Source organism: Nycticebus coucang, chromosome 10 (genome assembly GCF_027406575.1).
Source record: "Nycticebus coucang isolate mNycCou1 chromosome 10, mNycCou1.pri, whole genome shotgun sequence".
Lineage (NCBI taxonomy): Eukaryota > Metazoa > Chordata > Mammalia > Primates > Lorisidae > Nycticebus > Nycticebus coucang.
In genome coordinates, this window is record NC_069789.1 from 105,331,086 (window position 1) to 105,357,717 (window position 26,632).

The 26,632-nt window shown below is 42.9% G+C and overlaps 1 protein-coding gene across 6 annotated transcripts in view; it reads left to right on the forward strand.

The window, feature by feature from the left end:
- The window catches only part of ASH1L (ASH1 like histone lysine methyltransferase), a 204,849-nt gene extending 179,220 nt beyond the window's left edge, over positions 1 to 25,629 (forward strand). For all 6 annotated transcript variants that reach the window (XM_053604681.1, XM_053604679.1, XM_053604684.1 and 3 more), the window contains 13 exons: positions 2,603 to 2,760; positions 5,065 to 5,217; positions 7,752 to 7,806; positions 7,889 to 8,021; positions 10,122 to 10,370; positions 11,135 to 11,221; positions 12,499 to 12,589; positions 14,078 to 14,216; positions 14,330 to 14,502; positions 16,231 to 16,397; positions 20,290 to 20,330; positions 22,007 to 22,302; positions 23,090 to 25,629. In XM_053604681.1, coding sequence (XP_053460656.1) covers positions 2,603 to 2,760; positions 5,065 to 5,217; positions 7,752 to 7,806; positions 7,889 to 8,021; positions 10,122 to 10,370; positions 11,135 to 11,221; positions 12,499 to 12,589; positions 14,078 to 14,216; positions 14,330 to 14,502; positions 16,231 to 16,397; positions 20,290 to 20,330; positions 22,007 to 22,302; positions 23,090 to 23,181 — 1,834 coding nt within the window. In that variant the 3' untranslated portion in view covers positions 23,182 to 25,629. The remainder of the gene's footprint in view (positions 1 to 2,602; positions 2,761 to 5,064; positions 5,218 to 7,751; positions 7,807 to 7,888; positions 8,022 to 10,121; positions 10,371 to 11,134; positions 11,222 to 12,498; positions 12,590 to 14,077; positions 14,217 to 14,329; positions 14,503 to 16,230; positions 16,398 to 20,289; positions 20,331 to 22,006; positions 22,303 to 23,089) is intronic.
- The last annotated feature ends 1,003 nt before the right edge of the window (positions 25,630 to 26,632 follow it).

Below are 26,632 nucleotides of genomic sequence, written 5' to 3' on the forward strand. Positions count from 1 at the left end.
AGACTCTGTCTCAATTAAAAAAAAAGAATCAATGGACTGTGAAGCTAGTGAATGATGCCCCATGATCATATCAATGTACACAGCTGTGATTTAATTTAAAAAAAAAAATTTAAAAAATAAATAAATAAAAAAATTCAAAAAATAAATAAATAACAGTCAGTGTAACCTGGCTTATTGTACCCTCAATGAATCCCCAACAATAAAAAAAATAAATATAAATAAATAAATAAATAAAAAGAATCCCTGCTTTGTTAACATATTAACATAACAATAAAAGGTTTGTTTTTTTGTTTTTTAGAGACAGAGTCTCACTTTATTGCCCTCGGTAGAGTGCTATGGTGTCACAGCTCACAGCAACCTCCAACTCCTGGGCTTAAGCACTTCTCTTGCCTCAGCCTCCTGAGTAGCTGTGACTACAGGCAACCCACCAGAACGCCTGGCTATTTGTTGTTGCAGTTTGGCCGGGGCTAGGTTCAAACCTGCCACCTTCAGTATATGGGGCCAGCGCCCTACCCAGTGAGCCATAGGTGCCGCCCAATGAAAAGGATTTTTAATTGTCATTTTTGCTATTCAGTGTATTCAGATAAAAATTGCCTGTTTCAGAAGTAAGCATAGTGAATATGTCCTTTCTTTTTTCTTTTTTTTTTTTTTGAGATAGTTTCACTTTGTCGCCCTGGGTAGAGTGCTGTAGTGTCACAACTCACAGCAACCTTCCAACTCTTGGGCTTAGGTGATTCTCTTTTCTCAGCCTCCCAAGTGCTGAGATTACAGGCACCTGCCTCAATGCCTGGCTCTTTTTTTCTTTGGTTGTAGTTTTCATTGTTGTTTGGCAGGCCTGGGCTGGATTCAAACCCGCCAGCTCCAGTGTATGTGGCTGGCACCCTAGCCACTGAGCTACAGGTGCCAAGCCCTATGTCCTAATTTTTTTTTTTTTTTTGTAGAGACAGAGTCTCACTTTATGGCCCTTGGTAGAGTTCCGTGGCATCATCTGAAATTCAAATTCAACTGGACCTCAGCTGGGACTACAGGCGCCCGCCACAACGCCCGGCTATTTTTTGGTTGCAGTTTGGCCGGGGCCGGGTTTGAACATGCCACCCTCGGTATATGGGGCCGGCGCCTTACCGACTGAGCCACAGGCGCCGCCCATATGTCCTAATTTTTAATTGTTTGAGGACATATCCTATGCTGTACTTCCCATATCTTAGAAAGTTTATCTTTGTTTATAAATCTGCTATAATTTCAACCCCTTTTATCTTATTTCACTTTGGGTTATAGAAACTTTAATTCACACCCTATAGTTCCCTCTTTGGTGGCACATTGGCATGAGGACCTTTACAAACTCCAAAGGCTCAGGTCAAACCCCAGACCTGTTAAACAAGAATTTTTAGAGCTGGAACCCAAATATTAGTCTAATAGTTTTTATAGTTTTCTACCTGATTCCAAAGTACAGATGAAATCAAGAACTATAAAATTACTTTCATCTCTATTTAGGCGAGGTCCATAGTTGGCAACTTTTCCAAAGTTCCATCTGTTTATATATGTGCTGTTTTGGAAATCAAATAATGGATTCATCAAAATAGAGTAGGATTAGGTTAGTGCCTATAGCTCAGTGGTTATGGCATTGGCCATATACACCAAGGTTGGCGGGTTCGAACCCAGCCAGGGCCATCTAAACAACAATGACAACTGCACCAGAAAAATAGCCAGGTGTTGTGGTGGGTGCCTGTAGTCCCACCTACTTGGGAGGCTGAGGCAAGAGAATCACTCTTAAGCCCAAGAGTTTGAGATTGGTGTGAGCTGTGACGCCACAGCACTCTACCAAGGGGCAACATAGTGAGACTCTGTCTCCAAAAAAAAAAAAAGTAGGATCAGTTAAGATACAGATAAGTTATTTAACTTTAGTGGTCCACCTAACATAGTTTGCCTGGCACCGATCCATCTTCTCTTTGCCTCTTCTGCCTGTTCAGTTCTCCTTGTTATAGCCAACCCTAAGCTCATACTTCATATTGGTAACTGCCTTTAGAATTTGTACAAATACTCTATAAATCTCTGCCCTCTAGTCAGGCTGCTTCACTTGCCAAAATTTTTGAGGCCTGGCGGCGCCTGTGGCTCAGTCGGTAGGGCGCCGGCCCCATATACCGAGGGTGGTGGGTTCAAACCCAGCCCCAGCCAAACTGCAACCAAAAAATAGCCGGGCGTTGTGGCGGGCACCTGTAGTCCCAGCTACTCGGGAGGCTGAGGCAAGAGAATCGCTTAAGCCCAGGAGTTGGAGGTTGCTGTGAGCTGTGTGAGGCCACGGCACTCTACCGAGGGCCATAAAGTGAGACTCTGTCTCTACAAAAAAAAAAAAAAAAAAAATTTTTTGAGGCCATTATTTGTTGATTGCCAGCAGTTTGTAGATAATATATGGAAATGTTTTATGTTCCATGAAGAAAATCACGGTACAAAATTGAATGGTGTTTTGCCTATATAATTATCTAACAGGTCAATTCAATGATAAGTACTCACATGTATCACCTAACAGTGGCTTACATGGAATAGGTATATAATAAATGCTTATTGAACTGATGAATAAAAGAACTTTTTCCTTCCCTCTTTGCAGGAACTTTGTATTAAAGCATCATGTGTTCTTGGTCCGAAACTGGGAAAAGATTCGTCAAAAACAGGAGGAAGTAAAACACACAAGTGATAATATTCACTCAGCATCATTATATTCCCGCTGGAATGGTATCTGCCGAGACGATGGGAATATCAAGTCTGGTGAGACATGGAAAACATCTTTATTAATTTCATAAGATGTCCCCAAAATGATTATTTTAGTTACTTTTAAGTAAACGGTTTATTCAAAGATTCTTTTTAGTCTGGACCAAAAAAGTTAGGATCCAAACATATAAGCACCAATCAGTAATAACCTACCCATTCCCAGTTCCTGTCTCTACTCCAGGGAACAAGAAGAAACCCTTTCCAGACATCACCTATACTCTGTAATAGTCATTAGGTATGAGGTAGATAGTGGGCCCTCGATATTCCTTCCTAACTGGAAAGTAACTTGCAGGCAGAATAAAGAGTGATGCCAAAATGAGTGTGGGAGGAAAATGTCATCATTATCAACTCAAATACTATTTTTCTTCACATCTGGATTAGCACTATATACACAAACCATCAAATTTCCTTTTCCCATTTTTGTCTTTATTTTTCCTAACCACTAGACTATATAGGAAAGGTTCCCTTTTTCTGACCTTTCTGAGTGAACAGTGTAACGGCATTCCTGAGTTCAGATACTATCCAGAACAGACTGAAAACAGAGGAACTAGTTTGTCCAAGCATCCTTTCTAACTAAAAACAAAGTGTTCAAAAGATCGTGCTTTTTTTTTTTTTGAGACAGTCTCCCGAGTAGCTGGGACCCACCACAACGCCCGGCTATTTTTTTTTTTTTTTTAATTTGGCCGGGGCTGGGTTTGAACCCGCCACCTCCAGCATATGGGACCGGTGCCCTACCCGCTGAGCCACAGGCGCCGCCCAGCGCCCGGCTATTTTTTTTTTTTTTTTTTGTAGAGACAGAGTCTCACTGTACCGCCCTTGGGTAGAGTGCTGTGGCATCACACGGCTCACAGCAACCTCTAACTCTTGGGCTTACGCGATTCTCTTGCCTCAGCCTCCCGAGCAGCTGGGACTACAGGCGCCCGCCACAACGCCCAGCTATTTTTTGGTTGCAGTTTGGCCGGGGCTGGGTCCGAACCCGCCACCCTCGGCATATGGGGCCGGCACCCTACTCACTGAGCCACAGGCGCCGCCATCGCCCGGCTATTTTTTGTTGCAGTTTGGCCAGGATTGGGTTGGAACCCGCCACCCTTGGTATATGGGGCCAGTGCCCTACCCATTGAGCTACAGATGCCACCCAATCGTGCTCTTTTATTCTTTCCTTCTTTCCCCTCTGAAGGCAAAAGCATTCTGCATGATGTTTGAGAGAATATGCTGAGTTTTTATAAAGATAGATTGAAAATTTTGCCCAGAATCTTAGATCCTTTCAGTGATTTGATTGGCATAAATTCTTTTTTTTTTTTTTTGAGACAGTCTCACTGTGTCACCCTTAGTAGAGTGCTATGGCATCACAGCTCACAACAACCTCAAACTCTAAGACTTAAGTGATTATCTTGCCTCAGCCTCCCAAGTAGCTGGAACGACAGGCACCCACCACAATGCCTGGCGATTTTTTTGTGGCAGTTGTCATTGTTGTTTAGCAGGCCTGGGCCAGGTTCAAACCCACCACCCCTGGTGTATGTGGCCGGCATCCTAACTACTGTGCTACAGGTGCTGAGCCTGATTGGCATAAATTCTTTGAACTTACATCCCAGCTAGTTCAAATCTTCTGATAATAGTAATATTCAATTACTAAGTGCTTATATATCAAGCACTAAGCTAAAACCATAAAAGCATTATCTTACTTAAACTGGACAATTTCCTTATATGAGGGAGGTACTACCACTACTCCTGTTTGCATTTGAGAAGCTGAGACATAGGTTTGGTAACATGTAGACTACCTTTGAAGCCCAGACCTACAGCTACTGCACTACACTGTATTTGTCCACTGAGCTAAGGTTACTCTTGGTGCATTTATTTCTCTAGTAAACTCCAGAGTTTCCTGATTTTTTTTTTTTTTTTTTTTTGTAGAGACAGAGTTTCACTTTATTGCCCTCAGTAGAGTGCCGTGGCGTCACACTGCTCACAGCAACCTCCAACTCCTGGGCTTAGGTGATTCTCCCAAGTAGCTGGGACTACAGGCACCCGACACAACATCTGGCTATTTTTCTGTTGCAGTTGTCATTGTTGTTTAGCTGGCCCGGGCTGGGTTTGAACCCACCACCCTCGGTATATGGGGCCAGCGCCCTGCCCACTGAGCCACAGGCGCTGCTCAAGTTTCCTGATTTTTCTTTACAGAAAGAGAAACACTCTGTGCCCACTAATCTGCTTAACTATTTCTGCAAATAGCAGGGACCCATTAGGGAAGAGGAAACCACTCTTTCTCCTTGTTTATAGAAACTGATTTTCACTTTATCTTTCCAGATGTCTTCATGACCCAGTTCTCTGCCCTACAGACAGCTCGATCTGTTCGAACGAGACGTTTGGCAGCTGCAGAGGAAAACATTGAAGTGGCTCGAGCAGCCCGCCTTGCCCAAATCTTCAAAGAGATCTGTGATGGTATCATCTCTTATAAAGGTGACCACACCTGACCCCACATCATTCTTCTTATCTTTTTTGCAGTCGTATCACTTACCTTCACATGATTTCCAAGGCCAAGAATAAGTAACATTTTAGGATTAGGAATTTAGGTTGACTTGTTCTTCCTTTGTTGGAAAGCATAGAATTACAGGACTGGTTATAGTCTGCAGGGATTATTGTTTTTAAATCCCAAGATCCTACCTGTCAGTTTTTTGTGTTTTTTATAATTTGCCATAGTTAAGAACTATATTTAGAAATCATAGTTTTTAACAATAGGATAGCTAGTTTCTGTCTGCAGCTATAGAATACAGATCTCTGTTTTGATATAATTTCCCTGAATTAGAGACAGTGAAATAACAGTAAGGCAGGGCATGGTGGCTCTCACCAGTAGTGCTAGCACTCTCGCTGAGTTGGGAGGACTGCTTGAGGCCAGGAATTCGAGACCAGCCTGAGGAAGAGTAGGATCCCTATCTCTACAAAAAGTAGAAAAATTAGACAAGCATGGTGGCACACATGGGTTGGAACCCGCCACCCTTGGTATATGGAGCCAGTGCCCTACCCATTGAGCCACAGATGCCATGGCACACATGGTCCAATTACTTGAAAGACTGAGGCAAGAAAAAGATTACTTGACCCCAGGAGTTGGAGGTTACAGTGTGCTACAATGAGGCCATTGCACTCTTAACACAGCAAGAGAGTGAAAGCTTGTCTATAAATAATTAGATAAATATACATAAATAGTATTATGACTGTATTATATCAATAGTTCTTAACCTTTTTGATTGACACATATTTTTGAGAACCTAATAAGAAAATAGACCCTTTCTCAAAAAGAATACATGTTCGTAATTCTGCACGTATTTTGGAAGGTTCATAGGCCCTAACAACCTGTATATTAAGAAAAAGGAGTAGGGCAGTGCCTGTGGCTCAGTGAGTAGGGCGCCGGCCCCATATGCCAAAGGTGGCGGGTTCAAACCCAGCCCCGACCAAACTGCAACAAAAAAATACCGGGCGTTGTGGCGGGCGCCTGTAGTCCCAGCTGCTCGGGAGGCTGAGGCAAGAGAATCACGTAAGCCCAAGAGTTAGAGGTTGCTGTGAGCCATGTGACGCCACAGCACTCTACCCGAGGGTGGTACGGTGAGACTCTGTCTCTACAAAAAAAAAGGAGATCAGGGTGGTGCCTGTGGCTCAGTGAGTAGGGCGCCGGCCCCATATACCGAGGGTGGTGGGTTCAAACCCAGCCCCGGCCAAACTGCAACAAAAAAATAGCTGGACGTCATGGCGGGCACCTGTAATCCCAGCTACTCGGGAGGCTGAGGCAAGAGAATCACCTAAGCTCAAGGATTTGGAGGTCGCTGTGAGCTATGACATGACAGCACTCTACCGAGGGTTAATAAGTGAAACTCTGTCTCAGAAAAAAAAAAAAGAAAGAAAAAGGGGATCAAAAAAAAACCCAAAAAGTAAAATATGATTAGCTAGGCACAGTGGCTCACACCTATAATCCTAACACTCTGGGAGGCTGAGGCAATGGATCCCTTAACTCAAGAGTTCAAGACCAGCCTGAGCAAGAGCAAGAACCTGTCTGTACTAAAAATAGAAAAAATTACCAGGTATTGTGGTAAGCACCAGTAGTTCCAGCTACTCTAGAGGCTGAGATAGGAAGATCTCTTAAACTTAGGAATTTGAGGTTGCTATGAACTAGATTGACACCACAGCCTTCTTTTTTTAATCAAAAAAATTAAAAAGAAAAAGATTTAGTCCAGGTAGGGGGCCTATGCTTTGTAATCCCAGCATTTTGGCCTCCCAGGAGGCCAAGGTGGAAGGATCTCTTTAGGCTGAGTTTGAGACCAGCCTCGGTATCATAATGAGACCCTATTTTCTTTTCTTTTTTTTTTTTTTTTTTTTTGTTTGTGTGAGACAGAGTCTCACTGTGTTGCCCTCAGTAGAGTGCTGGGGTGTCACAGCTCACAGCAACCTCAAACTCTTGGGCTTAATCGATTGTCTTGCCTCAGCCTCCCAAGTAGCTGGGACTACAGGCACCCGCCACAATGCCCAGCTATTTTTTGTTGCAGTTGTCATTGTGGTTTAGCTGTCCTGGGCTGGGTTCAAACCCGCCAGCCTTGGTGTATGTGGCTGGCACCATAACCACTGTGCTACAGGCGCTGAGCCAGATTCTACTTTTTTTTTTTTTTTTTTTTTTTGGTAGAGACAGAGTCTCACTGTACCACCCTCTGGTAGAGTGCCGTGGCGTCACACGGCTCACAGCAACCTCTAACTCTTGGGCTTACGCGATTCTCTTGCCTCAGCCTCCCGAGCAGCTGCGACTATAGGCGCCCGCCACAACGCCCAGCTTTTTTTTTTTGTTGCAGTTTGGCTGGGGCTGGGTTTGAACCCGCCACCCTCGGCATATGGGGCCGGCGCCCTACTCACTGAGCCACATGCGCCACCCCAGATTCTACTTTTTTAATTCAGAGATAAGTTGCCTCCCTGGTATGGTATCTAAACTCTACTAACCTTGCATTCTTTTGCAGATTCTTCCCGACAAGCACTGGCAGCTCCACTTTTGAACCTTCCCCCAAAGAAAAAGTATGTACACTTATGTGGATATCATCTGAGTTTTAGAAAAATAGTAATTGGACCAGATTTACACCCTAACTTTGTGTTGCAGGAATGCTGATTATTATGAGAAGATCTCTGATCCGCTAGACCTTAGCACTATAGAGAAGCAGATCCTCACCGGCTACTATAAGACAGTTGAGGCTTTTGATGCTGACATGCTCAAAGTTTTTCGGAACGCAGAGGTATTTTTCACTGACTTTAAATGTAGATTTAAGAAGTTTGTTTTAGTCTGGGTTCCCATAGCTCAGTGGTTAGGGCACTAGTCACATGCACTGGGGCTACTGGGTTCGAACCTGACCCTGGCCTGCTAAACAAAAAAAAAAATAGCCGGGCATTGTGTCAGGTGCCTGGAGTCCTAGCTACGAGGAGGGCTGAAGCAAGAGAATTATATGAGTCCAAGAGTTGGAGGTTGCTGTGAGCTATGACAGCATGGCACTCTACCAAGGGGGACAAAATAAAAAGAAGTTTGTTTTAGAAGCTTAAGATTTCTGCTCCCTTCTCCTATCAACTTTCACATTTTTGGTTGGGAAAGGCAGTCATTTTTATTGTATTACCCTTAAGGTGTAAGTCACAGTGAACTAAATATTGTAGAATCCTGTACAATAAAGACTTCTATGTGACCAGTCATTTTCCCAAAAGAATAATATCTGTAAAAACTTCATTTAATATCGAACCTTTAGAACTATGTTATATAGACATATTAGTACATTTAAATAATATCTATAGTTTCTTTCCTCAAAAAAGTAAGAACATGTGAAATATACAGAAATATGTGTAGACAAATAGGTGGAAATGTATCTTAAGGATGGAATTAGAGGTATCAAGGATGTAGAATAGGTAAAGTTCATTGGAGAGAAGGTGGCCTTGAGCTGAATGAAAGGACAGGATGAAATATTGTATGGTGCATAGATGAGGAAATTAGTTATTTTGAAATACCTTGGAGAAGCATTTGGAAGACAAAAGAGGTGACTAGATAAACGAAGAGTAAAAGACCTGAGGTGCAGTGGCTCACGCCTGTAATCCTAGCACTCTGGGAGGTCAAGGCGGGTAGATTGCCCAGAGTTCAGGAGTTCGACAGGAGCCTGAGCCAGAGCAAGACCTCATCTCTACAAAGAAAAGCCGGGCACTGTGGCGGGTGCCTGTAGTCCCAGCTACTGGGGAGGCTGAGGCAGGAAGATGACTTGAGCCCAAACTTGGAGGTTGCTGTGAGCTGTGACACCATGGCATTCTACCAAGGTGACAAAATAAGACTCTGTCTAAAATAAATAAGTAAAATAAAAGGAAGAATAAAAGTTCAAAGACAAAAAGAGAGAAAAACAGACAAGTGGGATAATAATTTGAGCAATCTTGAATTGTAACATGCTTTCTACTGAATCCCAGTTTCCACATACATTTAGTACCTGAAGATCTGTCCCAGATACCTGTAAGACAAAGGTAAATGGATATTATGCTTGTGGTATTAATTCAGACGCCATGATCACTATGTATTTGATCTTGTGGATAGTAAAGCTCTTGACAAGAATTGAAGAACAGAGCAATAAAGCAAATGGAAAAATACTATGCAAATGCTAATTTGAATTTATTTTAATTGTTGTCAGCTGGGCATGGTGGTTCACATTTGTGGAGTTAGCACTTTGGGAAACTAAGGCAAGAGGATTGCTTGACATCAGGTGTTTGAGACTAGATGAGCAAGAGTGAGACCCCTCACATCAAAAAACTTTTTAAATTAGGCGGGCATGGTGGCTCATGCCTGTAATCCTAGCACTTGTGGAGACCGAGGCGAGTTATTGCTTGAGCTCAGGAGTTCGAGACCAGCCTGAACAAAAGTGAGACCCCGTGTCTACTAAAAAATAGAAAAACTGTGATGAGAGGATCGCTTGAGCCCAAGAGTTGGACGTTGCTGTGAGCTGTGACATCATAGCACTCGACCCAGGGTGACAGCTTAAGACTGTTTCAAAAAAAAAAAACTTTTTAAAATTAGCCTGGCATGGTGGTGTGTGCCTATAGTCCCACCTATTCGGGAGGATAAGGCCAGAGGATGGCTTAAAAACAGGAGTTTTAGGTTGCAGTGAGCCATGTTGATACCACCACACCATAGCAGGGTGACAGAGCAAGACCCTTTCTCAAAAAATAAAAAGTTATCAACTGCCTGGCACTATATTTGATAATATTGCAAATCTGTTATCCAAAATGGAAGAATAGAGAAAATCACATTAGCTCTTCATGTATGTTTTTAAGCCAAATTGAGATCAAACATGATTTCTTTTTTCTATTTTCTTCAGAAATACTATGGGCGTAAATCCCCAATTGGGAGAGATGTTTGCCGCCTACGAAAGGCCTATTACAATGCCCGACATGAGGCATCAGCCCAAATTGATGAGATTGTGGGAGAGACAGCAAGTGAGGCAGACAGCAGTGAGACCTCAGTCTCTGAGAAGGAAAATGGGCATGAGAAGGATGATGATGTTATTCGCTGTATCTGTGGCCTCTACAAGGATGAAGGTCTCATGATCCAGTGTGACAAGTGCATGGTAAGCATCAGGAGATGAAGCAGAAGCATGGTGACCCTATTCAAAGAAGAAGCTCATGTTTCTTTTGGCTTGGCTTGAAAGGCTTCTTATATTGTAACTTAGCCTCAGTGTTTGTTGTTCCTCGATGTTCACCATATTGTCTTTGCCCTTTTATGTTTCTCTCCCTTTCGTTTTATCCTTCCCTTTTTCTCCTTCTGTTCTTCCTGCCCACTTGCCACTGTATACTTCTCACATGAGTGCAGTATAAAACATACATAGGCCTCCTAATGAAGGCACCAACACCTGAGTTTGAGCCCAAGTGTTCCTCTTAATCCATGTGAACTCATTACCTTATATGTCACATGGCTGTGATTAACACATAGGATTGTTAGGAGGATAACATTAGACAAGGGTAATTAAAATTGTTAACTATAAAGACTTTCACAGTAGCTGTATAGCCATATATTGGTTCATATTACTTAAATAAAGATTTTGGTAGTGTTCTCACTTCTCTACCTATTCTATTTCCATCAGACCATTTTGTTTGCCCATATCTATATATCATGAATCAGTCTGTATACTTTTGTACTTTTGTTCAGACAAGTTATTATTTTTTCGTATTTTACCATTTGTTTCTAATTTCTCACTCATGCCCTTATCCCCTTAGTTCCTATTTTGTTTTATGCTGCCCTATTGCTAATTTTTTTTTATTCTTAGGCCCTAGGAACTCTCTCAATAAATTTTAGCCTTCCTACCCCTCCCCACAACTGTACCTATTCCTACAGGTGTGGCAGCACTGTGATTGTATGGGAGTGAGCTCAGATGTGGAGCACTACCTGTGCGAGCAATGTGATCCAAGGCCTGTGGACAGGGTAAGCTGCCCTCTGACAAACTCTGGTTTGTAAACAGGAGACATGGCATGTGATGATATCTTACCTGGCCTGCCCTTGCTGTATAGAACCTCCTTTAATAAGTTGTCAACCTTTATTAGGCATCAGTCTCTTAAACTTTACATTGAAGGTAATAATTCTGCTCTTCCTTTTTGAAAGAGTATGACCAAAGAGAAATAAAATACTTAGAAATCTGTGAAAGGTAGCCGGGCGTTGTGGCGGGCACCTGTAGTCCCAGCTACTCGGGAGGCTGAGGCAGGAGAATCACTTGGGCCCAGGAGTTGAAGGTTGCTGTGAGCTGTATGGTGCCATGGCACTCTACTAAGGGCCATAAAGTGAAACTCTGTCTCTACAAAAAAAAAAGAAAGAAAGAAATCTGTGAAAGGAATAGTACTATATAAAACTAAGATTTTGCTGGGCATTGTGACTTATGCCTGCAATCCCAGCAGTCTGGGAAGCCACGGCAAGAGGAGACTCTGTCACTACTAATTAGCTGGGCATTGTGGCAAGCACCTGCAATCCCAGCTACTTAGGAGGCTGAGGCAGGAGGATTGCTTGAGCTACAAGGACACTACTGCACTCTAGCTAGGGTGACAGAGCAAGAACCTACCTCCAGCAAAAAAAAAATCTAAGGTTTTTATAAATACTATTAACTATCCATAAAAGGATAAGCTTGCAAAATCTTTAACTTGATACCCTAAATGTCATGTATTTTAGCTAGTGGTTTAAGTAAAAAGAGTGCTAGACTCAAGCGATCCACCTGCGTTGGCCTCCCAGAGTGCTAGGATTATAGGCGTGAGCCACCTGCACTATTTCTTAACACTATTGTTGTTGTCATTTTTAGGTGGACAATTCTTTATTTTAAAGGATGCATTTTGGAATGTTTGACTTCCTTGGCCTCTAGGCACTGAGTACCAGTAGCATCCCCCAATCATTATAGTAATTCAAGTCCCCTTTGATACATTCTCAGATACTCCATAGGTAGCATAGAGCAACCCCACAATTAGTGCTTTGTGAAATATAGTTTGTGATACTTAGGCTATCAGAATTGTGTTCTGCTATCTAGTAGAACTTCTATCTAGTTGCTTTTATCTCTTTATTTATATCTGTGGTGTCTTGAGATGACTAGACAGTAAGTCTTGACTGGCTGGGAATTCTAGGATTTTGAAAAATTCTAGTTATTTTTCTCTTTTGAAAAGAGATCAGTAGGCTAAATGTAGTAATTCCAGCTGTTTTCATTGGCTTTCTGCTCTTATCAGGAGGTACCCATGATCCCGCGGCCCCACTATGCGCAACCTGGTTGTGTCTACTTCATTTGTTTGCTCCGAGATGACTTGCTGCTTCGTCAGGGTACGTACACAGGGGCTAACCCCTATTATTCTAAATAATAGGTATTATTTGCTTTCTTCCTAATCATCATTATCTCCATATGAACATTGGTAGCAATAAAAATAGGTATTTATAGCTTTAGTGCAGGGGTGTCCAACTTTTTTCTTTTCTGCTACACATTGGAAGAATGAGAATTGTCTTGGGCCACAATAAATAGTAATGAAACAAACACTAATAAAAGTTGATTAGCAAAAAAAAGGTCCATGCACACTCTTTGTGATATCCAACACCACAGATAAGTAAAAGAAATCCTTACAAAATCACCATGTGGCCCATATGCCACAAATCAGACACCCTGCTTTAGTCCTTGTGCTTATATATATCATTTCTCCACCATGACACTAATTTGAAAAGACAGAGGTGTCATAAAGCTTATTTTAAAGCTGGGCATGGTGGCTCACACCTATAATCCTAGCACTCTGGGAGGCCAAGGAGGGTAGATTGCTTGAGTTCATGAGTTTAAGACCAGCCTAAGCAAAAGTAAGACCCCATCTCTACTAAAAATAGGCAAGAGAATAGCTTGAGCCCAAGAATCGGAGGTTGCTGTGAGCTATGACACCACAGCACTACCCAGGGCAACAGCTTGAGACTCTGTCTCAAAAAAAAAAAATCTAAAAAATAGATGGGTGTTGTGGCAGGCACCCGTAGTCCCAGCTATTTGGGAGGCTGAAACAAGAGGATTGCTTGAACCCAAGAGTTTGAGGTTTCTGTGAGCTGTGACGCCACACATTCTACCAAGGGTAACAAAATGAGACCCTGTCTTAAAAAAATAAATAAATAGGGCGGCGCCTGTGGCTCAGTGAGTAGGGCGCCGGCCCCATATGCCGAGGGTGGTGGGTTCAAACCCGGCCCCAGCCAAACTGCAACCAAAAAATAGCCGGGCGTTGTGGCGGGCGCCTGTAGTCCCAGCTACTCGGGAGGCTGAGGCAAGAGAATCGCGTAAGCCAAAGAGTTAGAGGTTGCTGTGAGCCGTGTGACGCCACGGCACTCTACCCGAGGGCAGTACAGTGAGACTCTGTCTCTACAAAAAAATAAAATAAAATAAATAAATAACGCTACTCGGGAGGCTGAGGCAGGAGAATCACCTAAGCCCAGGAGTTGGAGGTTGCTGTGAGCTGTGTGAAGCCACGGCACTCTACCGAGGGCAATAAAGTGAAACTCTGTCTCTACAAAAAAATAAATAAATAAATAAATAAATAAATAAATAACACCTCATTTTAAGACTAATGAAGACACGTGGGAAGGCTCAGGAGTGGAAGCCCTCCCTTCTGTCTTGCCATTATCCAAAATTGATCATCATCACCATTATACTGATGGTTCTAGCTCTGTGCATTTCTGTTGTGTTAGATTATGAGTTCTTTCTACGCAGACTTGGATCTGATACATGGTGCCTAACAGAATTCATACAGGAATCATTTTTACTTTATTCTGTGTTTTCTGCCTTCCCAGGTGATTGTGTGTATCTGATGAGGGACAGTCGACGCACCCCCGATGGCCACCCAGTCCGCCAGTCCTATCGATTGTTATCTCACATTAACCGAGATAAACTTGACATCTTCCGAATTGAGAAGCTTTGGAAGAATGAAAAGTATGTGCTGAGATCGTATCTCCTTCTAGCTCTGCACCACCAGCAGAGCTGACTAGTCACTAAGGTTTTGCTAATCAGCTAAATCTCTCACTTCTTGTTTTTCCTTTTTTTAGAGAGGAACGGTTTGCCTTTGGTCACCATTATTTCCGTCCCCATGAAACACACCACTCTCCATCCCGTCGGTTCTATCATAATGAACTATTTCGGGTGCCGCTGTACGAGATAATTCCCTTAGAGGCTGTAGTGGGAACCTGCTGTGTGTTAGACCTTTATACATACTGTAAAGGTAAGTTATCTGCGTGAGTTTAAAAGTAACCTCATATTCCTTGTTCATTGAGCCTCCGTTCATTGCCACCCATTCTGTGAAACTTCAGAAAGCTGTACTTTTTTTTTTTTTTTTTTGAGACAAATTCTCACTCTGTTCCCCAGGCTAGAGTGCCATGGTCTCATAGGTCACATTAAGTTCAAACTCCTGAGCTCAAGAGATCCTCCTGCCTTAGCTTCCTGAGTAGCTGGTACTACAGGCACCTGCCACAAAGCCCAGCTAGCTTTTTTGTTTTTAGTAGAGACTAGTCTCACTCATGCTCAGGATGGTCTCAAACTCATGAACTCATATAATTCTCCCGACTTGGCCTCCAAGGTGCTAGGATTACAGGTATGAGCCACTATACCAGCCTATATTTTTTTCTTGTGCTTAATACTTAATAAATGTTCATTCCCTGTTTAAAAATTCAGTTAATGTCTTAGTACTCTGGGAGGCCGAGGTGGGTGGATTGTTTGAGCTCAGCATTTCGAGACCAGCCTCAGCCAGAGTAAGACCCCATCTCTACTAAAAATAGAAAAACTGAGGCAAGAGGATCACTCAAGCCCAAGAATTGGAGGTTGCTGTGAGCTGTGACACTATAGCACTTTATCCAGGGCAACAGCTTGAGATGCTTGTCTCCAAAAAAAAAAAAAGTTTTGATTAAATAAAATAATCTCCAAAAGCATTTAGCCCAGTTTACAGCTCACAGTAAAAGTTCAGTGTTATCATTAGCATAGCAGAGTTCAGTCCCCGAGCTCTTCCTCTCAATAGTGTAGTCAATTGTTTAAAAGTATATGTATTTCATTCCAAAACTAACAAACTGCTTGTAGCTCTGTGGCACTGTTGTCTCCTCCATTTCCTAGTTAAAAGTTGTTTGTTGGGTGGTACCTGTGGCTCAGTGAGTTGGGTGCCGGCCCCATATACCGAGGGTAGCAGGTTCGAACCCAGCCCAGCCATAGCCAGGCAGGCTCGGCGCCTATGGCTTAAGCAGCTAAGATGCCAGCCACATACACCAGAGCTGGCGGGTTCAAATCTGGCCCAGGCCTGCCAAACAATGACAACTACAACCAAAAAATAGCCGGACATTGTGGGGGCACCTGTAGTCCCAGCTACTTGGGAGGCTGAAGCAAGAGAATCACTTAAGCCCAGGAGTTGTAGGTTGCTGTGAGCTGTGACATCACGGCACTCTACCGAGGGTGACAAAATAAGACTCTGTCTCTAAAAAAAAAAGTTATGGGCGGCTCCTGTGACTCAAGGAGTAGGGCACCGGTCCCATATGCCGGAGGTGGCGGGTTCAAACCCAGCCCCGGCCAAAAATCACAAAAAAAAAAAAAGGTATTAAAAAAAAAAAGTTATTTGTTTACAAGTATGTTTTTATCTCCATCCTTTTCTCATAACTTCGGCATAATCTGCTTTGTTTTTCTCTCAAAATATTCCCTCACAATCCCTATAGCACTCAAATCTACATTTCTGGTTTCTTCCCATACTATAATGGGCCATTCCGCTCTTAAGATTTCTTTTTTCCTTTGTTGGCACTAGTGTCTGGGTTCTCTCCTTTCTTCTGCAATCACCAAATGCTCAGTTCTGCCTCTCCAAAGAGTTCCAGTGTTCTCCTAAAGGTCTAGCAACTCTCCCAATGGTGTGTGTGGTGGTCTCTGAGCAAGGGAGGGAAGGGGAAACAAGATTCTTCAACAGCCTTTGGATTCACAGGGAGACCCAAAGGGGTGAAGGAGCAAGATGTATACATCTGTGATTACCGGCTTGACAAGTCAGCACACCTGTTTTATAAAATCCATCGGAATCGCTATCCTGTCTGCACCAAACCCTATGCCTTTGACCACTTCCCTAAGAAGCTCGCTCCCAAAAGAGATTTCTCAGTAAGTCTTCCTTTCTTAATAATAATGTTAAGACAGTCTGATTCATGCATGAAATTCAAAGTGAGAATCTTAAAGTGGCTCTCTGGGTCTTTATCCTATTCCTTCTCAGACAGAAAATCTCCATCTCTACTGAGGACCTTTAAACAGCATGAATGTGTTCTTCACGCAGACTTGTGGGGCTGTGTCTGGGGAAATGGCTGGTTAACACTGTTACCCTGTAGTCAGGTTTTCCTTTTTTCTCTCACCTCTCTTTAATCTTTGTTGTTACCCCTCATTTGTAGGGTTTGGCTTTGTTTCATTTTTCACATTCATAATTTTAAGAAGTAGAAAGAATGAGCCTGGCACAATGGCTCACACCTGTAATCCCAGCACTCTGGGATGCCAAGGCAGGTGGATTATTTGAGCTTGGGAGTTAAAGACCAGCCTGAGCAAAAAGCAAGACCCCATCTCTAAAATAACCGGGCATTGTGGCAGGCTCCTGTAGTCCCAGCTACCTGACAGGCTGAGGCAAGAGGATGGCTTAAACCCAAGACTTTGAGGTTGCTGTGAGCTATGACGCTATAGCACTCTAACAAAGGCAACAAAATGAGACTCTATCTCAAAAAAAAAAAAAAAAAAAGAAGTAGAAAGAATGGCTAGAACTATAAAGAACCTTTGGTGAAAATAATTTAGTGATTTTTCTTTTTATACCTGCATTTAAATGTATAAGATAGGATCATTATATATAAAACTTGAAAAGTATATAAGCATTAAAAAGAATAAAATTGTGTATTATTCTACTACCCAGAAAATAACTATTGTTAAATTTTTGTTGTTGTTGAGAAAAAAGACCCTCACTCTCTCCCCCAGGCTTCAGCCTGGCTAGTTTTTCTATTTTTAGTAGAGATGGGATCTTGCTCTTGCTGAGGCTGGTCTGAAACTCCTGAGCTCAAGCAATCCACCTACCTCAGCCTCCCAGAGTGCTGGGATTAGAGACATGTTTGTTTTTTGCCCAGCCTGTTTGTTTTTTGAGACAGAGTTTCCCTGTCACCTGGGCTAGAATACATTGACAAATTCCTGGACTCAAGCAATCCTCCTGCCTCAGCTTTTTCAGTAGCTGGGATTACAGGCATGTGCGACAATGCCCCGCTAATTTTTCTATTTTTAATAGAGACGATGGTCTCACTCTTGCTTAGACTGGTCTCCAATTACAGGTCTCAAGTGATCTTCCTGGCTGGGCTTGGTGGCTCATGCCTATAATCCTAGCACCCTGTGAGCCCAAGGTGGGTGGATCACTTGAGCTCACATGTTCAAGACCAGCCTGAGCAAGAGTGAGACTCCATCTCCATTAAAAATGAAAAACTGAAAAAGAGGATTGCTTGGTCCCAAGAGTTTGAGGTTGCTGTGAGCTATGACGCCATGTAACTGTGTCAAGGATGACAAAGTAAGACTCTGTCTCCAAAAAAAAAAAAAAGAGAGAGAGAAAATCAAGTGATCATTCTGCTTTTGGCTTCCCAGAGTGCTAGGATTACTGGCATGAGCTACATCTGGTCAGCATTTTCATTTTCAGTCTTTGTTCTGTGTGTTTTTTCTTTCAAATTATTGAGAACATATGCCAATTATTTTATGTCATTCATCTTTCCATATTTTGATTATCCAGTCCTTTGTTTGCTGTGATGAAACCCCAACTGAGTGCCTCATGAATTTTTTGGTGGTTTTTTTTTTTTTTTCCAGAGTCTCAAGCTCTTGCCCTGGGTAGAGTGCCATGGTGTCATAGCTCACAGCAACCACAAACTCTGGGGCTGAAGCAATTCTCTTGCCTCAGCCTCCCAATAGCTGAGACTACGAGTGCCCACCACAACACCTGGCTATGTTTTTTTTGTTGCAGTTGTCATTGTTGTTTTAGCTGGCCCGGGCGGGTTTGAACCTGCCAGTCTGGGTTTATGTGGCTGGCACCCTACCCACTGAGGTACAGGCACCGCCCTTTTTTTTTTTTTTTTGAGACTGAGTCTCACTTTGTTGCCCTGGGTAGAGTACTGTGACATCATAGCTCACAGCAACTTCAAACTCTTGGGCTCAAACAATCCTCTTGCCTCAGCCTCTACAGTAGCTGGGATTACAGGGGCCCACCACAAGGCCTGGCCTTCTTTTTTTTTTTTTGAGACAGTCCCACTATGTCACCCTCAGTAGAGTGCTGTGGCATCACAGCTCACAGCAACCTCAAACTCTTGGGCTTAAGTGATTCTCTTGCCTCAGCCTCCCAAGTAGCTGGGACTACAGGCATTCGCCACAATGCCCGGCTATTTGTTGTTGCAGTTGTCGTTGTTTTATGGGTTTGAACCTGCCAACTTAAGTGTATATGGCTGGCGCTGTAATCACTGTGCTACAGGCACTGAGCCATGCCTGGCCTTTTTTTTTTTTTTTTTTTTTTTTTTAATTAAACAAGGTTTTGTTTTGTTTTGTTATGTGACAGAGCCTCAAGCTGTCGCCCTGGGTGAAGTGCTGTAGCATCACAGCTCACAGCAACCTCCAACTCCTGGGCTCAAGCAATTCTCCTGCCTCCGCCTCCCAAGTAGCTGGGACTACAGGCACCCGCCACAACTCGCGGCTGTTTTTTGGTTGCAGCCATCATTGTTGTTTAGCGAGCCTGGGCTGGATTGGAACTCACCAACTCAGGTGCATGTGGCTGCCGCTTTAGCCGTTTGAGCCACAGGCGCTGAGCCAAACAAGTTTATTTTTATTGCAGTTTTTGGCCGGGGCTAGTTTCGAACCCATCACCTCCAGTATATGGGGCTGGTGCCCCACTCCTTGAGTCACAGGCTCCACCCAAAACTCACTTGTTTTGTTTTGTTTTGGTTTTTTTTTTTTTCAATTTTTGGCTGGGGCCAGGTTTGAACCCACAACCTCCAGTATATGGGGCCGGTGCCCTACTCCTTGAGCCACAGGTGCCACCCAATGCCTGGCTATTTTTAAAGACAGAGTCTCACTTTTGCTCAGGCTAGCCTTGAACTCATGAGTTCAAGCAGTCCACCCGCCTGGGTCTCCCAGAGTTCTGGGATTACATGCCTGAGCCAATGCTCCTCGCCCATTTTTTAATCTTTTCTTAATGGGCCTGTTAAAATTCATAGCTGTCACCCTAGAAATGCTTTAGAGATAATCTAACCATAAAGCAAATCTTTACATTCCTATTTTTTCTATTATTATTTTTTGGATTTTTTCCAAAGAATCTTACATTCTCTCTTCCCACCAGCAGGTCTTCTCTTCGCATCTAGACTTACTTGGTCCTGCTTGTTCAGTCAGCAGCTTAATGATGGGCTTTGCAGCTCCAACCTTAACTGCAGTCATGTGCCCATAACGATGCTTCAGTCAGCAGCCATGTACACAGTGGCGGTCCCACAAGATTGTAATGGAGCTGAAAAATCACTGTCACCATAACCATCGTAACGCCGTAGCATGCTGCATTCGTTACCTTTTCTCAGAATACTTACCATGTGATGACAGTCGCCTACAGTATTCAGTATGTGACATGCTGTGCAGGCTTGTAGCCTGAGAACAGCAGGCCACACCATCCCGGTGTGTGCAGGTGCACTGTGCCGTGCTCACACGGTGAGACTGCCTGGTGATGCATCTCTCAGAAAACATCCTGTCATCAGGCAGCACATGAGTGTGTTTATAAAGTGAAATGAGGTAGAGAAAATTGTGAGCTTCTCCCTTCTTTTGCCATTCTAGGATTACAAAAATGCTAGAAACCACTGTGGCCTATTGATAGAAGTACTAATCTTCTGACCTTAAAACATAGTCACCCAATTTGTAAGGGCTTTAGCCCTTCATCTCTTACCCTGACTGGCCCCAGACCAGAGCTAGCTTTGCCAGCTTCTACAATCTGCTTATCACTTTCTTTTCTTCTCTGCAGCCTCATTATGTTCCAGACAACTACAAGAGGAATGGAGGGCGGTGAGTCCCATGGGGGATGTAAGGATCCTAAGGGATTGACCAAGAGCTTGAAAGGAACAAGAGAACAAGGAACTACCCACTCAACTCCACCACTAGGATTGGGTATTTTCTGCAGAGTAACCCAGTGTGGTGCCAACAATATGGAAGAAATGGAGTTCAGCACATACAATCCCATTATGGCATCATAGTGGGGGAGCAGGGAGGCTGAGAGAGAATAGAGATAGAGAAGGAGAAGATTTACAACAGAATTGGGAACAACTCAGAAAATTCTTTTTCCATGTCTATAAGCATTCCCTCTTGCCTCAAGGCTATCAGCTCTTGGTGCCTCTTTCAAGTAACACATGTAGCCAGAAGTGAACAGGTGTTTGTAGTTCTTTTTTTTTTTTCTTTTTGGACAAAGAGAGATATTCATGGAGAAGCCTTCCTTTTAACTTCTTTACCTATTGAGTAGGGGAACAACAACTGAACCATTAGAGAAAAAATGCTATTGATATATAAAAGAAATTCAGGAAAAGTAAAACGCTCTATTTAAATATTTATATTGGGCTCACACCTATAATCCTAGCACTCTGGGAGGTTGAAGCAGGTGGGTTGTCTGAGCTCATGAGTTCAAGACCAGTCTGACCTAGAGCAAGACCTCATCTCTAAAAAACAAAAAAATAGCTGGGTATTCTGGTGGGCGCCTGTAGTCCCAGCTACTCAGGAGGCTGAGTCAAGAGGATCACTTCAGCCCAAGAGTTTGAGGTTACTGTGAGCTGTGACACCAACCCCAGAGATCAGAATTCAGAGACCAGCCTAAACAAGAGTGAGACCCCCCATGTCTACTAAAAATAGAAAACTTAGGCATTGTGGGGGCCACCTGTAGTCCCAGCTTCTCAGGGGGCTGAGGCAGGAGAATTGCTTGAACCCAGGAATTTGAGGTCGTAGTGAGCTACAGTGATGCCACTGCACTCAAGCTAGGGTGACAGGTCAAGACTCTGTCTCTAATAAATAAAGTACATAAATTAAAGCTGTACTGTTGTGAGCTATGCAGTGCTTCTCCATACTTACAGAGCAGGGATTTATTTATTTTATTTATTTTTTTTTTTTAGAGATGGGAGTCTCACTTTGTCACCCTCGGTAGACCGCTGTGGTGTCACAGCTCACAGCAACCTCTAGCTCTTGGACTTAGGCAATTCTCTTGCCTCAACCTCCTGAGTATCTGGGACTACAGGCGCCCACCACAACACCTGGCTATTTTTTTCTTGCAGTTTGGCTGAGGCTGGGTTTGAACCTGCCACCCTCAGTATATGGGGCCGGTGTCCTACTCACTGAGCCACAGGCACTGCCCTACAGAGCAGTTATTTTACCAACTCTATTATATTTTATAGATTGCTATCTCATTTGTGCTTCAGATTCCTTAGAGCAGCAGTTCTCAACCTTCCTAATCCCACAGCCCTCCTGTGGGTCATGACCCCGCTGCCTTAGTAGAGAAAGAATAAAAGTTGAATTTTACAAATTAATTTTCAAAGAAAGGTATTTATTTGTCCAGTAAAGATAAGAGTCAAGTTTCTTACCTCAAGGCAAGGCTCTGACAGCTAAACTTTATGACCTTAAGCCATCCTGAGACCTCTGCCCTTCATTCCCATTCTCTGTCCCCATGAGGCTTGCCCTAAAATCACCTGTCCTTCTGGCAGATCATCCTGGAAGTCTGAGCGCTCAAAACCACCCCTGAAAGATCTGGTCCAGGAAGATGATGCTCTACCCTTGATTGAAGAGGTTCTAGCCAGTCAAGAGCAAGCAGCCAATGAGATGCCTCACCTGGAGGAACGGGAAGGGACCACTGCTGATGTCATTGGGGGTGAAAAAAAAACAGAAGAAAGTAGTCAGGAACTCCAATCAGCTTGTACCCCTGAGGAACGACGGCATAACCAACGGGAACGACTCAACCAGATTTTGCTCAATCTCCTTGAAAAAATCCCTGGAAAAAATGGTATGAAAAATTGGGCTTATATCTAGTGTCTAAAATAAATGATAAATGAGGGCTGGGCATGGTGGCTCACTCCTATAATCCTAGCACTCTGGGAGCCAAGGTGGACGGATCGCTTGAGCTCATGAGCTCAGGACTAGCCTGAGCAAGAGCAAGACCCCATCTCTAAAAATAGCCCAACGTTGTGGTGTTGTATTTTGCCACGTATAATGCACATTTTTGTTCACATTTTTGAAGGGAAAATAGGGTGTGTATTATATATGAGTAGTACAGCTTAGGAGGAGGAGTCCAGAGGTCCAAAGCCCAGCCACATGAAGGAAACCAGGATCCTCATGCGGACCCACTAGCTGCAGTGGTTCAAATGGCCTGAAAAGCTCCCAGTGCCAGCCATGTGGGAAGGGAAGGGCTTCTGGGAGAAAGGGAGGGATCAGCCTTCATAAACAGGCAACCTCAGGAGGGTGGTGTGTTTACAAGGGGAGTGTTAGTCCCCCCTCAGATGTGTCTGTCCTGCAAGAGCCAGCCACTTGTCAAGGGACATTCTCTTGAAGGTTTGGGCCCAAAACATGGTTATGTATTATACATGGCAAAATACGGGTGTATCTTGGGAATGAAACTCTTGAAATGCCCTCCTTTAGAAAACCACCTTTTTCATCTAGGATTAGAGGAGGGGCCTAAATTGCTTATAGGTCTGAAAAGAATTTACTAAGTTTCTGTGTTCTCCTTAGATCTCAAATCTGGAATAAGGAGGGGGAGAGTGGTATTTCATGAGCCTCTTTGGTTTTGTTTTTAGCCATTGATGTGACCTACTTGTTGGAGGAAGGATCAGGCAGGAAACTGCGAAGACGTACTTTGTTTATCCCAGAAAACAGCTTTCGGAAGTGATCCTAAAAGAATGAGAACCTAAGGCATCTGGGATCCAGTGGAACTAATCAGTCCTGCCTCCTGCTCTGTGGTGTAGATGGGTGGGAAGGGTCCGTCCAGACACGGGGAAGGGAGCCTTGTTGTTGACATTAGGTACTTACTACACTCTGGAGCTAGTGGAGAGGAAGAGAAAGGGGATCTGTCCAAGACAGTTCAGTTTAATTTTCCTTTCCATTGCTTCACCTGAAGGGTTAATAACAGAGGGAGGGAGGACCACACTGGGGATGACCAGAACTGTTGGTACTTCATAGCACTTGCCCCTCCCCCACAGCTCGGGATTTTCCTGTGTCATCCTCAGATCCCACAGGCACTGCTGAGAGGCTGCTTTCTATACCCAGGTGTAACTCAAAGTCTAAAAGGACAGGGCTGTACTCCCACTCCCACCCCCAACTGTGCTGTTGGCTCTAAGAGCTGCTCCAGAGACCTGTGACAGTACCAGAGGCCTCTTGCCAGACCAGTAAAGTTTCTCTCTCCTTTTTTGCCCAAGGTAGAGTAAAACATAAGTTGACAGCTCAAAGCACTTGTCATTGCTGCCCCCTCCCTACCTGTACTCCCCAAAATGGAATCATAGAATAGGGAAAGCCCCTATGGGGTCAGAAGGGCACAGTACTTCTTATAATTATTTTTGTTTTACTCTTTATAACCTGTTGGACATTTTTTTTTCTAATGAGAAAGCCAGGCCCCCGCCAGTACACATGCCATTTTTGATGTGCTGTGGTCCTAGTGTGTCTGCCGTGCTGTGCAAATGGACTTAGTTGAAAATAAAGTCTCTTTTTTTTTTTCTTTTTGGCGGTTTTTGGCCAGGGCTGGGTTTGAACCTGCCACCTCTGGCATATGGGGCCGGCACCCTGCCTTTGAGCCACAGGCACCACCTGAAAATAAAGTCATTTTAAAACATACGTAACTAGAACTCTAAACTCTCCCCACTAACAAGTCACTACATAACATAAACTGTTCAGCAGTATTCGCCTATCAGAGTATTTGTTGTGAGTGTAGATTATCAATTGAAAACACTAATCTTGTTTTCTTAATTGTACAGTTTTCAGTGTCCATTTCTTAAAGAGACAGTGTGCTCTTTTCGCCTCTCAACCCAACCACCATCCCCCATCCCGAGTGACTTCATCATCAGGTGTATCCAGGGTGTCTCCTTCCTGTTCTCTTGACCAGAAGTCACCAGACTATACTGTCTCTTTAAAAATAAAATTTAAAAAGCTTTGCTTTGTTGTCTCCTCAGACATACATATGCATATACGTTTTAGATGTTCTTATAAAAGATGGTTTTTAAATGTGCCAAGTTGTGAGTGTATATATATATATGTGTGTGTGTGTGTGTGTGTATATATATATATATCTGACGCGTGATTGGTAAGCAATACAATAGTAAACATGTCCCATTACTCTTTTCTAATATTGGACCAATGCTGTCCTAATTGTACATTTCCCCTCATGATGACGATGCTCCGACTCATTTGGGTAGAGTTGCTGACCACCTTCCATTCCACTGAATCTTTTTTTCTTTTTCTCCTTTGTCATTCTTGAGGAAAAAACAAAACAAAAGAGAGAGGGGATGCCAGTGATCCCCTTCAGCAGAGAAAAAGCAAAATAAATATTTTATTAAAGAAAAAAGAGAATTAAGAAAATAGTTTGGAGTATTTTCTTACTGTAGAGAAGCACTGTACATTACTAAGAGACCCGGGTATAAAGTACTCAAACATGTGGAGGGGAGAGATCGCATGTCCAGACCCGTCTGGTTGCTTTTGTTTTTCATTGCAGGGAGTGGGTGGGAGGGAGGGGGGACTAGGGGCACTTTGTGGGTCTCCTTTTAGTCAAAAGCAAGAAAATGACAAGAAAGAGATTAAAATTCAATGTTTCCTTTATAGTGTTAAACACTAAAATTTTAAAAAAGTTGAAAAAGAAAAAAAACTTTGTAAAATGTAAGAACAGAAGCAAAAGACACTACGCTCTGTCATTTTATCTTTCTTTTGTTGAAAGACTAAAAACAAATGTTTTTTAGACAATCAAATGTTAGGTAAGTGCAAAAACTTGTTTTTTCTTACTGGTGTAGAAATTAATGCCTTTTTTTATTTTTCGGTTATTTTATAATAACGAAATAAAAAGAACCCCCCAGCTGCCAGGCGGGTTTCGGTGTTTGAAGTGCGCAGCAAAGCACTACATCACTGCACATAGGTACAGAGCTAGTCTGCATGTCTGTAGGCCGTGTGATTGCGGAAAACACAAATGCTGCTAATATATTTCCTTTTTACAGAAGCATATCTAAATAGATGATTGTTTTGATGTTAATCTTTGTAAATTATGTATTACCAATTTTAACATTGGATGTAATTGCATAAAAAGCTTGCATCTCAATTCTTTAAAGTCTAGTATTAAAATGGAAAAAACTTTTCCTAACTCTGGTCTGGGGAGCTTGTTCTTTTCTAACCTCCATTTTCTTCCAGGAACTTCTCCTTCCTGTTTCCAAGGGGATCTTTCTAAAACCACATCATCAGTGTACTGGGCCCCACATCAACACGCTTACCAGTAAAGTATAAAGCCATGTCTTCAGTACTAGGATCTTTCTAGTTCAGACCCAGCCTAAATAGCACAATAATCACCTACACATGAATGTCCAACAGTGTGTTAAACATGCTGTGCTATACTATGTACCTCCGTCCTTTGCACATAATGTGTGTCATCTCCATCTATTTCTCATTAACAGCTGCAAGGCCGGCAGTGATAACTTTAGGCCATATTTTCTAGGCTGCTATATGTTAGATAATTTCTGTCATAAGCAATTTCCATGTATTCATTTTTATTAATCCTCAACAACAAAACCCAATTTTGATAGGTACCAAAATCCAACTTTATAGGTGAGGAAATTGAAGCAAGAAACATTAAATAACCTGCCCAAGATGACATAGTCTTCATAATGGCCCTCTGATGTTGTTATTCCCAACTTGTAGACATGAAAACTGAATCTCAGGAAGGTTAAAAACTTGCCAGAGATTACCTAGGGCTGGTGTTGGAACCAGACTTCAATCTGTGTGCTCACCCACAAATAGAAAAGTGTGAGTAAAGAGAAAGAATACACTTACTGTGCTTTGAACTTCTTTTGAAAATAATGTTCTAATCCTCTCATGGTACACCAGAGTGCCACTGCACACCGGTTGAGAATCACTGCTCCAAAGAGTTTTAGTCGTTCTTACTGTTTCAAAAGACTGAGGAATCCAACTCCTAAAAAAGTAGGTTTGTTTTCCTTTTACTTGAAACTGTATCACCAGAATGATATTAAATAGGTAGTACTAAAGAGTAAAAATGTGACATTTCTTGCACCTCTTAAGTCTTTCCCTCCGAAATGAATCTAGTAAACAATTTCTAGGGCTAAATCTGTCCTCCCCCCATATTTAGTCAGGCT